The 14,546-nt window shown below is 40.2% G+C and overlaps 1 protein-coding gene across 2 annotated transcripts in view; it reads right to left on the reverse strand.

The window, feature by feature from the left end:
- The window catches only part of AGPAT5 (1-acylglycerol-3-phosphate O-acyltransferase 5), a 61,031-nt gene that overhangs the window by 7,591 nt on the left and 38,894 nt on the right, over positions 1–14,546 (reverse strand). The window contains exons 6-7 of one of the 2 annotated variants that reach the window (XR_003520895.1): positions 4,074–4,235; positions 2,631–2,800 (exon numbers count right to left, since the gene is read on the reverse strand). Coding sequence is in view for 1 of the 2 variants with exons in the window: in XM_027599517.1 (XP_027455318.1) it covers positions 4,074–4,235 (162 nt within the window). In the remaining variant the exon portion in view is untranslated. The remainder of the gene's footprint in view (positions 1–2,630; positions 2,801–4,073; positions 4,236–14,546) is intronic. The other variant, XM_027599517.1, reaches the window with a different exon arrangement.

The raw sequence follows: 14,546 nt of genomic DNA on the forward strand, positions 1-14,546 counted from the left end.
GAACGTGCATGTACTGAACTGGGACAGCTTCCACCCTGGCACCTCAGCCAGCTCCCACGCTGCTGCCTTATAACCCGCCCCCTTTCCCTCTGGGAGGAAAAAAATGAAATAAATCCAGGAGTAGAAAACTGGGTAGATAAACCATTGTATAGTCACATCAATGGACGTTACGTAGCATTTTTAAAACAGTACAGAAGTGTATATACTGACATATAAAGATATTTATGATTAAAAGCAGGATATAAAAGAAAATAATATATACAAATGACCTCACCTAAAAATATCCAAAGGCACAAACATACTCCAACACAGTGACATTATAAAAAGGAAGATTTTGAGGAAAATATCCAAATTGTTAAATGCATCTGGACAGGTGAGCCTATGGAGTTTTCTTCCTTCTTCTTTTGGGTTACCTGTAATTTTCCCCTCCAAATAAGTTTTCTTTTCATGTAAGAAAATATTAAACAGGAAAAAGTAACCTAGCACCATATTAAATGGTTAAGCAGAACATCAAATGTTATCCTTAACTTCACAATTTATTACGGTATACCACCCACTGTAGAAATGGAATTTAAATAAGTCTATAATCAGACCGGCCTGTCTCTCCTCTGCCCAATGGACATTGTCCAGAGAAGACAAAGACCCTGATGACAAGACCAGATGAACCACAAAGTGCATGCCCAGGTGGGCTTTGGTCACTATTCACCTTATAGCGAAAGACACCACGAAATGGGAAGCACAAGGGACACTACCTGCTACCTAGCTCTCTAACATGAGGCCTCATTATTAAGGCCCAAACTGTAAGTCTCGTGATCACAAGAGTTCAAGAGTTCATTCACAACCACCCCTCCCCACCGCAGCTTCTGCCCCCACCTGCAGCCAATCCATGCTAGTAGTCTAGAGCGAGCTGAGGCCCTGCACAGTCAACAATCATCCCAGGTGACTCTGAGGGAACTGTAATACTCCTACAACGCTTTGAGAAAGACGGTCCTGTGGCATATAAATGCACAATCTAGCAACTATGGAAATGTTTTTTTAATTGGGCTATCAAATACGAGTATTGAATGATAGTCCACTATGTATGGAGATAATATTTAATACTAATCACACTCAACCACCAAGTACTTATGACATTCTAAGTTATGGAATTTTATACCTAACTCAACTTACATCATAAATTTAAAGTGCATCTTAATCTACACCAGAATAAAGTAGAGCAGAATAGCAATCAATTTATATAATAATGAGAATGGGGATTCTCAAGCTACAGGTCCCAACCTCAGGATTAAAATCAACTTGTAAATACTGAAAACCAGTTGTTGCATCTCATGTGCACAGGTATATTGGTAGAAGAACTTCTCAGCAGCGGTGATGTACATGCATTTGTGGAGCTGGTAGACCCTGCCAGGGCGGCTTCCATGGAGGCTGTACAGCCCTGCACCCCTAACGGCAAAGTACGGACGTGACTTTTGTACTTGAATTTCACCCACGGGCCTGTTACCCAAACTCAACACTGGGATTTTTGCCAATCTGATAGTAAAACATGGTATCTTGCTAAAAATTTTAATTTGCACTTTTCTTATTATGAATGAGACGGAGCATTTTTTTCTGTGAGCTACTACTGAGTTATTGATCATTTTCTCATCAATTTGTAGAAGCACTTTATACGTCAAGGAAATCCGGCTTTTTTTCTGTTATCTAAGTTGCAAATATCTCCCAGTTTGTCTTCCGTCCTTTGATTTTACTCTGGTGTCTTTTTCCTTGTGGAAATATTCACCCTTAATTGATTGAAATGACAGATTTATTTTCCACATGGCTTCTGCGTGTGATAGTTAGAAAAGCCAAACTTCTCCAAGAGAGACAGTTTGTTAAGTACAACACAAAGCCACTGTCAGCTAATGTGTATGCAGTAGAGGAAGCAGAGCAGTGGTGGGGGGCTGGGTTGGAATCTAGACAACAGCAACTCTAAAATGGTTTTCTTCCTCAAGGCTTCTCACCCCGTTGGGGGAAGGTAAAGAATTACCATATGCTGAGTGCTAACCTTGTGGCTTAAGCACTTAGTACCACCAGGAGTGCCAAAGCAAGAGAAAGCAAATGAGCTAGGGAAGAGGAATGTTGTGGGAACAGCAAAGCTGGGGGAGGGCAACAGAGGGGAGGGGTTTCACTTGGAGAGGAGGCCAGGCCTACACACGGCCTTCCATTCCAGAAGGCAAGGGAGTGCAAGAGAGGGACAGCCGGGGCACAGAGTCCTCAGAGGGCAGGCTGAAGAGGGTGCGGCCTGGCCCGTGAGCACCACTGAAGCCAGGAGCTCTTGTGACCAGGACGTGGCGTAATGAAAGCACTTTGCAAAGGTTATTATGGGAATTATATTTGTTTCTTATAAACAATTAAAACATGTTCAATAAATCTCATTTTTTAAACAACGATAAACTAGTGATAATATTGTTGAACAACTAAATGCATGTGTTTTCAAATGTAAAAATAGGTCAATGACCCCTTTGATGGTTAAAAAAAAGGAAGGAAAATATTAATACATTGCCTTTTTTGATAACAAGGGAAGGATTTCTAGAGTAAAAATGTAGACTGAATTTTGCACATATGATACACAAACAATTAAGAAAAGTGGTTACCTCTGGGCAGGGGAAGTTGGACCCCGAGGGGAGGGGGACGTGGTGGAAAACAAGCCGTTTCACTGTACACTTTATAGAGTTGTGGTTTTTAAACTGTTTGATGTATAATATATTCCAAAAAATTCCATTTAAAGTGAAAAAAATCTTCAGCTTCCAACGTGACAATTGCTCTGTGTCAAAGGCAATTGTGAGAGTAATCAGTCTTACTACTTCAGTTTTTTTTTTTTTTAAGATTTTTATTTATTTGACAGAGAGAGACACAGCGAGAGAGAGAACACAAGCAGGGGGAGCGGGAGAGGGAGAAGCAGGCTTCCCGCGGAGCAGGGAGCCCGACGCGGGGCTCGATCCCAGGACCCTGGGATCATGACCAGAGCTGAAGGCAGACGCTTAACGACTGAGCTACCCAGGTGCTCCACTACTTCAGATTTGTATTTCCAGCCACTATGACCGATTTTCACCACATTCACCACCCCCCCATTAGTGCTTCATCCCTTGGTCCTCTCTTCCAACTTCCTGCTCCAGGGAGCTACTCTGTCTTCTGGACAATATTTGAACACCAGCCTTCCAGAGGTCCCACTGACACACACACTCTGACAGGCCTGGTATTTCGACCTTCAGCAGCCACCAATGTGACATAAAAAGCTCGTGTTCTATCTCTCGATCACAGCTCGAATGGACGCTTCAGAAAGGTGATGGCAACACTCCGCACTTCCTTGTTGGCCTAATCCCGTATTTAAATTTCTCTATCCGTCAAGAGTGTCTTTAGTTATGTTTAACTAAAATATTCTGCTCACTTAAAATTCTATTTTTTCTTGTTATATCTGACAAACGCAGAGGCAACAGCTAAAAAGTCTTTAGAGGGGCGCCTGGGTGGCTCAGTTAAGTGTCCGACTCTTGATCTCAGCTCAGGTCTCAATCTCAGGGTCGTGGGTTCAGGCCCTTTGTTGGGCTCCACGCTGGGCATGGAACAAAACAAAACAAAACAAAACAAAAGCCCAGCACAGGTTTGAAAAAACAAAGAGTCGTATTTAACTGTTTCCTCTTGCCAAAGATACTAAATTTCACAAGTATTATATAAAAATCCATACAAAGGTGAATGCTGGCCATCAGTATACCTCAGTACCACTAGGTTAGCACTCTCCTCCACATTCCCTTCCTTTGATTTATGTAGCCTTCCATTCTTATGTGTGAACTCTGGGTAAAAAGAGGCTGAGCTAATGATATCGGGCAAGTCCAAAGGACTAATATGGCAACCAGGAAGTACCAAAATTAGCAGGACTCATGAAATTCAAATTGTTATGGATTAATAAAAAAATACCTGGAAAATAGATAAAGTATCTACCTAGGAAATATATCAAGTAAATGTTATGAAGTACACGTACCCATTAAAGAGAATAATTACACACTCACAAATATATGACATAATTGAAAATATAAACTCACCAGCCATGGACGGTGCTTCTTTCCGCTGCCCTTTATCATCAATAGTCCCTTCAAAAGCCACTGTCACATCATAAATTGCATCTAAATAATTCTTCATAGAATCAAAAGCAACGTGAGTTGCCTTTATTCTTGGTGTCAGCACATGTTTCAATACTGCAAAGCCTAAAAGAGAAGTTGATTCAGTGTGGCCATAAGTTAATTACAAAACACCTCAGCGCAATATAATATCCAAATGGTCTTTAAATTTCCAGGAATAGACCAGAATATATTAAAGCCATAATCTCATATATACAGACAGGGCTTGAGGTTTAGAAAGCACTCTTATGACTTGATGTATTTAAATCAACATTCATTTAATACATATTTATTAAACTTCTACAGGAACAAGATGCTGGGGGAAAACTGTCAGAACACTGGCCCTCAGGAAGCTTATGACTTATCAGAAACCTGTCAATCTGGTAACCCCTGACACAGGCAGGTACTACCATCCTTATCTCTGGCCACAGGATAAAGGTAGCAACATCCTGCCCGTGGTCACTTCCGATTTAGGAGTACGATTTATAATTCTGACTCCTATCCACGATTTAATTTTATTTCTATTCAAATAGGGACGCGGGAGTGAAGGAGCACCTGAATGACCCCTGCTGTGTCGAGTGCCTGAAGGAAGAGCTGCTGTGGTCTAGCTCATGTGGAACACTGGGCTTGATAATTAGAAAACTGTTGTTGTTGTTTTTAATTAAAATGAGATTCAATTTACATACCATTAAGTTCATCATTTCAAACGATGCAACTCAGTGGTTTGTAGTAGATTCACAAAGCTGTGCAACCATCCCCACTATCAAATTCCAGACCATTTCTGTCTCTCCAGACAGACACCCTAGACCATCTGCAGACACTGAGCATTCTCCTTCCCTGGATCTGCCTGTTCTAGACATTTCACATGAATGGAATCACAGTGTTGTGGACTTTTGTGTCTGGCCTCTTTCACTTAGCACAGCGTTTTTGAGGCTCATCCATAGTGAGGCAGGTATCAGAAATTGAGTACTTTTTGTGGCTGAGTATTACTCCACTGTATGGATCTACCACATTTCGTTTATCTATTGATCAGATGATAAACATGCGAGTTGTTTTTAACCTTTGGCTACTATAAATAATGCTGCTCTGAACATTCATATAAAATTATGTGAATGCTAAACAAGTTGCTGTATGAACACAGGACTTCCATTCTCTTGGGTATATTTGAAATACACACACACACACACACACACACACATATTGTATACACTGTAGTTGAGAAAGCACTGCATTTTATACTGGATAATCAATCATATCCATGAGTGTTCCACTAATGTTTAGAATTTATTCTCCCCCCTTTCCTATTTCTCACTGCCTCCTTTTTGCTTGATTAGAATATTTACTGACAACTGAACAGAAAAGAGTAGCTTCCTGAAGTGACATGAAAATAGACTAGACAAAACTTGATTTGGATCTTCTCCTGCCTCTCTCCAGGGAAAATGAGCTGCATAAGGAAGAACAGCTATAGTATGTTGGGATCTTCCTGCAGAAGAATTTTTAAAATGTGAAGCGGTGTGGGAAAGAAAAAGATTCCCACAACCACATATCTGACTGAAGTCCCTAGGGTAGAAGTAGCTCAATTTATTCACAAACTCATAACACAAAGCTGAATAGTATACCAGGCTGGGAAACATTCAATTGTCGATTAAATTAGTTAATACTTTCTTCTTTGCTATTGGAGCTCATCCAATTTTATTAAGTCCAAAGTTCCACAGAATCACCCTGTGGTATTCACTGAGAACAATTACTAGAATCTATTAAGTCAGTAAGAAGATAGACAGAAAAATAGTATTAAAATAAAAAGTTTAATGAAAGTCTAAAAAAATCAGCTTTGTGACAGATGAATAAGAAATGCCCATCACTAATATGTAAGAAAAGTTAAGAAAAAGATCTTCTCACTGAGGAATGTACCAGGAGCAGCTCAAAACTGCCCTAAACACATTTTCTAGATCCATTCCACATCCTGCATCTTCCAGCTTTTATCTTCCAGCTCTTGAAAGAGAACAGCCAAGGAGGAAGCAGAAAAACAAGGAGACTGGGGTGACACAGAGGCCCTGAGAAGAAAACATCTCAAGAAGGAACTGGTCAGGTATGCTCAATGGAAGACACAGAAAGATCCAGAACTGAGAAGTGACCACCTGGCTAAACAAAGGTCATGTATTACCTGGACTTGTATTTTCCATGGAGTGGTAGGAATGGAAGCTTAGAGAAGGGGTCCAGTGAGGCGAGAAAACAACAACAGCCCATTCTTTGCTGCATGTGTTTATTAACACACGGTCTATTGATTTTTCTAAGGCTTAGAATAACATAGGACACCCTTACTGTCACAACAAATAGAAGCCGACCCTTCTTGGATGACTGGAAGGCACTTCACGATCCTAAATCCGAGCCCATGAGCTCCTCCGATCCATGTGGGGAATGCTCTACCATCTCTGACCAAGTGGTCTTCAACTCTAAACAGTGAGGAGGGTGCTCACTCTCCCCAAACCCTGGGTCGTTATTATAAAACCAATTTTGTAATAACAAAATGGAGACCAATTACAATTTCAACTGAGAGTGCCAAAAAACAGGTACTCATAATGAACTGCTGGAGCTTGAACCCACTGTAGATCTAACTCTGCCTCCAGGAAACTACAGACAAACCCAGAGCCCCAGAGGAAAGAGTTAGTTAAGTAAGTTAATTCTTCTTGGTCAATATCTAGTCTCTATTTTAGTCTTTGCTTTGCCCTGTTTCATTTCCAGATCTCCTGAACTTATACTTGGTACTACCAATAATCTACCTTGCCGTCTGAACCAGCTTCTCCTTGAGGGGCATTATGGTGGTGGCTGACATAATGGAGATTTTGCTGTATTACATTTTGGAAACATTATAAGTAAATGATAAACCTACTGGACAGAAAACCTTTATTGAGCCCTACAGGAAATTTTACATTATATATATATATGTATATATATACATATATATATATATTATTGGCTCATTTGACTCCCACAAATTAATTTAACTAAGGCACAAAGAGGTAAAATGACTTGCTCAAAGTCACATAGCTAGGTAGCAAGACCTTATAATGTCTTGTTCAGTCCTTTTTCTATTTAATATATATTAATATAGTAACCTAAAACTATAAGCCTGTAGGTTAGAGATTAATGAGGCAATAAAATAAACTTAAATGACCATAGTATATGGTAAAATGTTCTAGAAGAGATATAAAATATTCTCAAAATATAAAAGAATTACTCATACTTAAAGATTTTTTTTTAAAGATTTTATTTATTTGTCAGAAAGAGCGAGAGAACGGAAACAGGGGGAGCAGGCAGCGGGAGAAGCAGGCTCCCGCTGAGCAGAGAGCCCGACGCGGGACTCGATCCCAGCAGCCCGTGACCTGAGCCCAACAAAGGCAGATGCTTAACCGACTGAGCCACCCAGGCATCCCTTAAAGATTTTTTTCAATCACTCATATGTGATTGGTGAAAGCTTCAGGACAAAGAGGAGCCTGGAGACAGGCCAAGAGGGAGGGAGGTAGCATACCAAGGGGGCAAAGACAGAGAAACCAGGTCAGAGTAGGGGCCCGTGAGGTCTGTGGAGCACAGGTACAGAGCTCGTGAGGAACGGGACTGAAAAGTACACTGGCATCACGTGACAAAAGCTTCACATCAACAGGCTGATGTACTTCTACCGGCCTGGGGGACTCCACGGATTTCAGACCGGAGGAGAGACATAATCTAGGTGCTGAGAAAAACATTTAGCTTTCTGAAACCCCTTAGGGCAGTAAGTCATAGGCAATGAGGGACTGAAGTAGGACTGATGTAGTGTAAACTTGAAAAGAGAAAATGTAGACAAGGTATGCAAAAGGAAGTTATTAGAGCAATAACATTACAGTCTTGAAATAAAGAAGGATATGCGTGAGTGTAATATGCAGTCTTGTCAGAGAAACAAAACTCCTTCAAGGCAAAGACACCCTGAGATGTGAGGAGAAAAAACCTGGAAAAAAGAAGAGATAGTCCAAAAGGGAAAACAGAACTGCTCAGCGTTCCCAACTGGTAAGAAGGGAGGGGGCAAAGCAGGTTAGGCAGGGCTGAGAACCGGCAGGGTCCAATCACACACACACACACACACTGGAGAGGGACTGAGTGGGCACCGCAGGGCAGTGGCAGCCCAGGGCCACTCAAGGCCTAGACCAAAGAAGGGCCAAGGAAAGTGAGGTTAGACTCAAGCCGAAAACAAGGCTCAGGGGAAGGAAGAGCAAGGAAAAGGTAGATGCAGAACCATCGACATGATCTGCAAGACCCAGTACAATTTCAAGACTGTGAAAGCAGAGCGTCAAACCCAGCACGGGATGCCGTGCAAGAAAACGGATATGCCCATAAGCCTCCGAAAAGGACCGCAGCCCTCCCCACACTTTGACTCTAGCCCAGTGAGACCCATGTCAGACTTCCGGCCTCCTGACCCGTTAAAGAGCACACGTGTAGTGTTGTAAGACACCAAGTCTCTGCATGTGCTTCAGCAGCCACGGGGAGCAAACCTGCCACCTCAGCTCCTCGCTGAGGGAGAAGTGTGTCTGTTCCACCAAATTTGGGTCAACACTGGGCAGTAACTTTCTTTTTTAATGTTTGCCAGGTTGACCTTCGGGGAGGAAGAACATTTGTTCAAGTGTGAATCGTTCGTATCTCTTAAATTTCCTATTCATGTGCTTTTCCCATGTTTCTAGTTTATATCTTTCTCTTAACTAGCAAGTGCTCTTTTTATACTAAGTTTATTAATACGCCATATATTGCAAACACTAGTTTAGCCTGCCATTTGCCACCTAAATTTGTTGATATGGCATTGCAAGGTATAATAATAATTTTTATTTAGTTTACAAAGGAAAAAGTTCTTTTTTTATGTTTTAAAAAGACAATTAAACCTACACAATAGCCAGTGTTATTCATAGATAAAAGCTAAAGTCCATTAATCCTAAGGAGTTTTGAAACTACAAGGATCTTTTTACTTGCTCAGTAATATGAAAATTCAAGGTATTCGGTTTGCCATTATAGATGTGTCCCTAAATTCCTCTTTTCTATGACTAGGGTTACTAAGTCAAAATACAGCATCTTGCCAGCTGCCATAGTAAAAAAACAAAACAAAACACCATGGGGCTCACTTTGATAGGTTTGGGAAGATTAAGAGACATTAGGTTCCAAATTCCTTAGTAACCATTGAAAAGTGATATATCTAAAATGACTCTAAAGGAGCTTAGTCAAAGTGAAACATTTGGCATGAGGGAGAGAGGTGGAAGCTCTTGCAGCAGTGGTACCACGTGGAGAGCTTCCCAGTGCCCGCCTCCACGTCTCCTACAGTGGGTAGGTAACTGCCACCAAACTTGCCTGTTTCTTAGTGAGGCCTAAGTATAAAATGAAGGCTCACTCACCAATAAATATTAGATCCATATGTTCTAGAAAACACGAAAATCTGCCCCAACTAACCTGCTGAGCACATGACTAATCTTATTTAAACAAGTGGTTCTAAAGCTTTAGAACGCATCAGAATCATGTGGAAGGCAGAGCCCTACCCCTGGAATGTCTGATGTAGTAGGTCTGGGGTTGGATCCTGAGAATCTGGACTTCGAGCAACTTCCAGGACAATGCTGATTCTGCTGGTTCGGGTATCACTTTGAGAACCACTGACTCAGAACTTAGGCCATGGCTTGAACAGATCAAGAATTCACAAATGGGCTGGTGAAGGAGTGAAAAGGCTGGAGGAATAGGGGTAATATTTATTTTGGTAAGAAATTATAAGTAAATGGTATGGAAATGCCTTCAAAGACATAAAACCAAAGTCTCGAAAGTCACTGGACATATGCTACGTCCAAAGCCCTCCGGGAGCGTTACAGTGGTGACTTGATCCTCCCAACAGTACTCCCCTTAGTGCTCCCCACTGTCGTCCCTAAGGCTGTGACCGGACCTAGGCACCAGGTGGAAACATGCTACAGAAACAGGGAGGAAGAGGAGGCCAAAGGATGAGAATGAGATACAGCTGTAATTCAAACGCTGATGGAGAGGTTGATATGCAAAGTCAAACAACCAGTTTTTTTGAGAATCACTATAAATATAATTTAAAAGTTTTCTCACTCCCTTTATTCATCCCTATTCTTTTCCAAAAATGCCTAGCCTACAAGGATGAAACATTCTAGACTAGGAATACAAGTCCGATTTGAATCTTTTCTGTTTTTATATCCTGAACCATCTGTGTGATCTTTCATTTGATAGTAATCGAGGCCCGTGAGATTTATTTTGTGGCCTTCCTAGGAACAGGCAGAGTCCTACACCTTACAAATCACTGCAAAGATTAACAGAAACTGCAATAATAGCTCAAAAACTGACAAAGAAATGAAGTGCCATGGGAAGTCAGAAGAGGAAGAAGTCATTCCTTGACCAGTTTGTTGGATTTAAATTAAAATGATCTAATTGGTCACTTAACAAACAAACATTTTAGAAACATAATTTTAGAATGATAATTTTTACCTATGATACCATTTTATTTATATTTATATAATGCTATTATATAATACCGTTATATTTACATATTCTAGCAGTTTTTCTTACTAATTGTTTCATCATTGATTTTTTTCTTTTATTTGAGAGAGAGAGCAGGAGCAGAGGGGAGGAGGGACAGAGGGAGAAGCAGACTCCCTGCTGAGCAGGGAGCCCAATGTGGGGCTGGATCCCAGGACCCCAAGATCATGACCTGAGTCGAAGGCAGCCACTTAACCGACTGAGCCACCCAGGTGCCCCTCACCATTGATTTTTTTAAATGGCAAGTTCAAAGCTAGCCTTTCTAAAAATAAAATTCTCTTTTCCCTAATTTACCATTACAAAATGGAGCAGCTTTCAATATATACCTTTCAATATATACTTGACATTTAATAGTTTCTTAAAGACTCTACCTGTATTTCAGACCTCTCAAAGTCTTAATTTTTGTCTTGGAGAGATTGTAAATAAAAACAAAATCTTGACTAATTTATTTAGAAATATGAATAAGTCTTCTTTAAAGAAATAACTAACATTCAGTTTGAAGTGAGAAGGAAATTTAGAAAGCATTACAGTGACAACCTCTGAAGTGAACAAAATTAAGAATTCATGACACTGTAACACAGGCACTATCTTAAATAACAACCCTAATACTGAATGGCCATAGTTTGTGGGTAACAAGTTTTTTTTTTTTTTTAAAGATTTTATTTACACAAAGAGAGAGAGAAAGAGCACAAGCAGGGGCAGTGGCAGGCAGAGGGAGAAGCAGGCTCCCCACTGAGCAAGGAGCCCGATGTGTGACTCGATCCCAGGACCCTGGGATCATGACCTGAGCCGAAGGCAGACGCTTAACCAGCTGAGCCACCCAGGTGACCGGTAACATGTGTTTGAAGTAAAACACTTCTAGGAAATAGTAATAACCAGAACCTCAAAATATTACACACCCATATCCATCAGTCATACTTCTTAAGCCAGCCAATACCAATGCCAACGAAAAACTGAAGAGTAGAAGGTATAATTATTTAAATACATGAGCACATCACATTTAAAAAAATCTAAATTAAAAAGGTTGGTTTTGGTCTTCAAAGGAAGGTACTTTAGGAGCAATATTAATAACGTTTTGAATATCACAAACTAACAAGTGCTATTTTCAACTTTCTTGAAGAAAAATTAGGTTAACAGATGGAGAAACAAGTCCTTTCATTTTTATTTTCAGGTAATCTCAATTGGTTGTGACCTAAGAGGAAAGAAAACAGGAAACACTTTTTCTAGGTATATGGTTCACAAATCAATTTCTTTTGTGTATGGTGGGAAATAATTACCTTTATAGTCACAAGAAAATCCAGTTCTAATAGACAGCAATAGGTTTTTCCAGTTGTAGAATTTAAAGAAAAGAACAATCAGCAATTAAAAATCATATCTATAAGAAAATTACTCATTTTTTTCCCCTTTTGGTAACTTTATGAAAGATCTACAACTCAGAGAAAAAGGATAGACCAATAACTGATCAATTATGGGAGAGTGGGTTATTATTAGATTAAAAAGCCAGAGTATATATCATTATTATGCCATCTTAAGAATTACTTAAAAATACTTGATCTAGCATTACAAAATTAGTGCGGATTTTTAAAACTAAGTAACTTTTAGGAAATACATTAAACAGTCATCTCAGTGAGATTTTTTAACCCCTATGTGACTGTATTTGGAGATGGGGCCTTCAGGAAGGTAGTTAAAGTTACGTGAGGTTGTAAGCATTGGGCCCTAATCTAATAGGACTGGCATCCTTATAAAAAGAGAAAGAGACACCAGAGACCTCTCTCTGTGAGCACACAGAGAAAAGGCCATGTGAGGACACAGCAAGAAGGTGGCCCTCTACAAGTCAAGAGCAGTGTCACGAGAAACCAACCCTGCTGGCACCCTGATCTTGGACATCCAGGCTTCGGAACTGTGAGAAAATCAGTGTCTCTTGTTTAAGCCCCCAGAGCAGTGTCCTGGTATGGCAGTCCAAGGTGATTAACACAGGCCCTAAAAACCTGTACTGAAATTACAACTCTGAATAAATATCACATAGTAAATACACCTATTTGCATATAAATGCTTATTTTACCCAACTGAAAGAAGTATGGCAATATTTATTTTTTTAAAGATTTATTTATTTGAGAGAGTGAGCGAGCGAGTGGAGAGAGGGGCAGAATGAGAGAATCTCCAGCAGACTGTGCACTGAGCACGGAGCCCGATACGGGGCTTGATCCCATGACCCATGAGATCGTGACCTGAGCCAAGACCAAGAGTCAGACACTCAACCGGCTGAGCCAAAAGTATGGCAATATTTAAAAAGGAACACACACACAAAGGTAAATTTTACAAAAGAAATCAGAAGTCCTTGAATAAATACTAAAACACAGAGTGATTCCCCGTTACTCTTCACATAAAGACAAAAATCTGGGACTATACTCATTCCGTAATGCAAATTTATTATACCTCAACAACTAACTTGTGATTTGCCCAGTGACAAGATATAATAAAATGTCCAGGTCTAATTTTGTCTTGCTTAACATATTTAAAATTAAGGAATTAGTGCATCACACATTATAACAGAATTGAAAAGAGGCAAACTTGTTGAAAAATAGCATACTGAAGTTTCTGGAAATTGGATCACTACTGTGAAGCAGAATCTGTACGTCAATCATTTGGACCCTCTTGCTGAGTCTTGCTCAGGACCTCTCTACTATTAACCAAAAATGATAAGACGTCACTTCCAAAATTAGGTTACAAGAAGACTGTGACTTCTGTCTTGCCCAACCCTCCTCTATGTTACAGCACCTCTTCCATGTTGTCTCCCCACCCCCTCTCTGCCCTGCAGATCTAGGGGAGCAAGCTGTTGTGTCTTGAGGAGCTCTATGGAGAGGCCCAAGTGGCAAGAAATAGACTCTCCAGCCAACAGCGAGTGAGGACCTGAGGCCTGTCAACAGCCCTGTGAGGGAGCTTCTAACAGATCCTCCCGGAGAGCCCTGAAATGACTACAGCCCCAGCAGACACCCTGATTGCATCCTGTGACAGTCCCTAAGCAAGCAGCCCCCAGCTAAACCACACCAGGACTCCTGGCCCACATCAACAGTGAGACAGGAACTGTTTGTTTTAAGCCACTAGGGTTTGGGATAATTTGTTACACACTGATAGATGATGAATACAATCCTGTTTCATTTCTCCTATTGAATTATAAACTCCTATAAAACATTAAGAGTTAGTTCTTCCACCTTAGTGAAACATTTTATATATAGGAAATCTGATAAAGATTTGTTAATATTTAAAGGTAGAATACTGTACTGTTTTAACATAAAATCAGCAGACTCTGAGGATCTGAGGCACTCTAGTAAACTTCTCACAAGGCCAGCTCTCTGTTCAACCCATAAAAAACACACGTCTCAAGATATAATTGATTATTTAATGATGACAAAATGTCTCAGATTCTACAATACACATGAAAAGTAGCAAAAAAAAAAAAAATGCCCCATGTTTATTTCCCTTTCACCTTATCTAATCTCAAACTGTAATTCCTAAACAGAATTAAAGTGGCTGTAAGAGCTGACACCCAAGAGTAGATGAAAATTTATATAGTTTAAGGTCTACACTCAAATTTATCGAGAATTCCCCTCCACACACAAGAAGATCCCAAAACTGATTCATCTATAGACTATTTTAAGCTTCAGAGTAAAATACACGTTTTGTTGAAGTCAGAGCTCAGCTACCTAGAATCTTTAGAGAGGAATAATCTTGGAGAGACATAATTTTCTGGAAACCCAAGGATTTACCCCACAAAAACCCCCAAATTTTATTTAATAATTTTAGATCACTGTTTTCTAAAATACATAAAATTAGAAAACAGCTCAA

The sequence above is a fragment of the Zalophus californianus genome, chromosome 2, assembly GCF_009762305.2.
Source record: "Zalophus californianus isolate mZalCal1 chromosome 2, mZalCal1.pri.v2, whole genome shotgun sequence".
NCBI lineage: Eukaryota > Metazoa > Chordata > Mammalia > Carnivora > Otariidae > Zalophus > Zalophus californianus.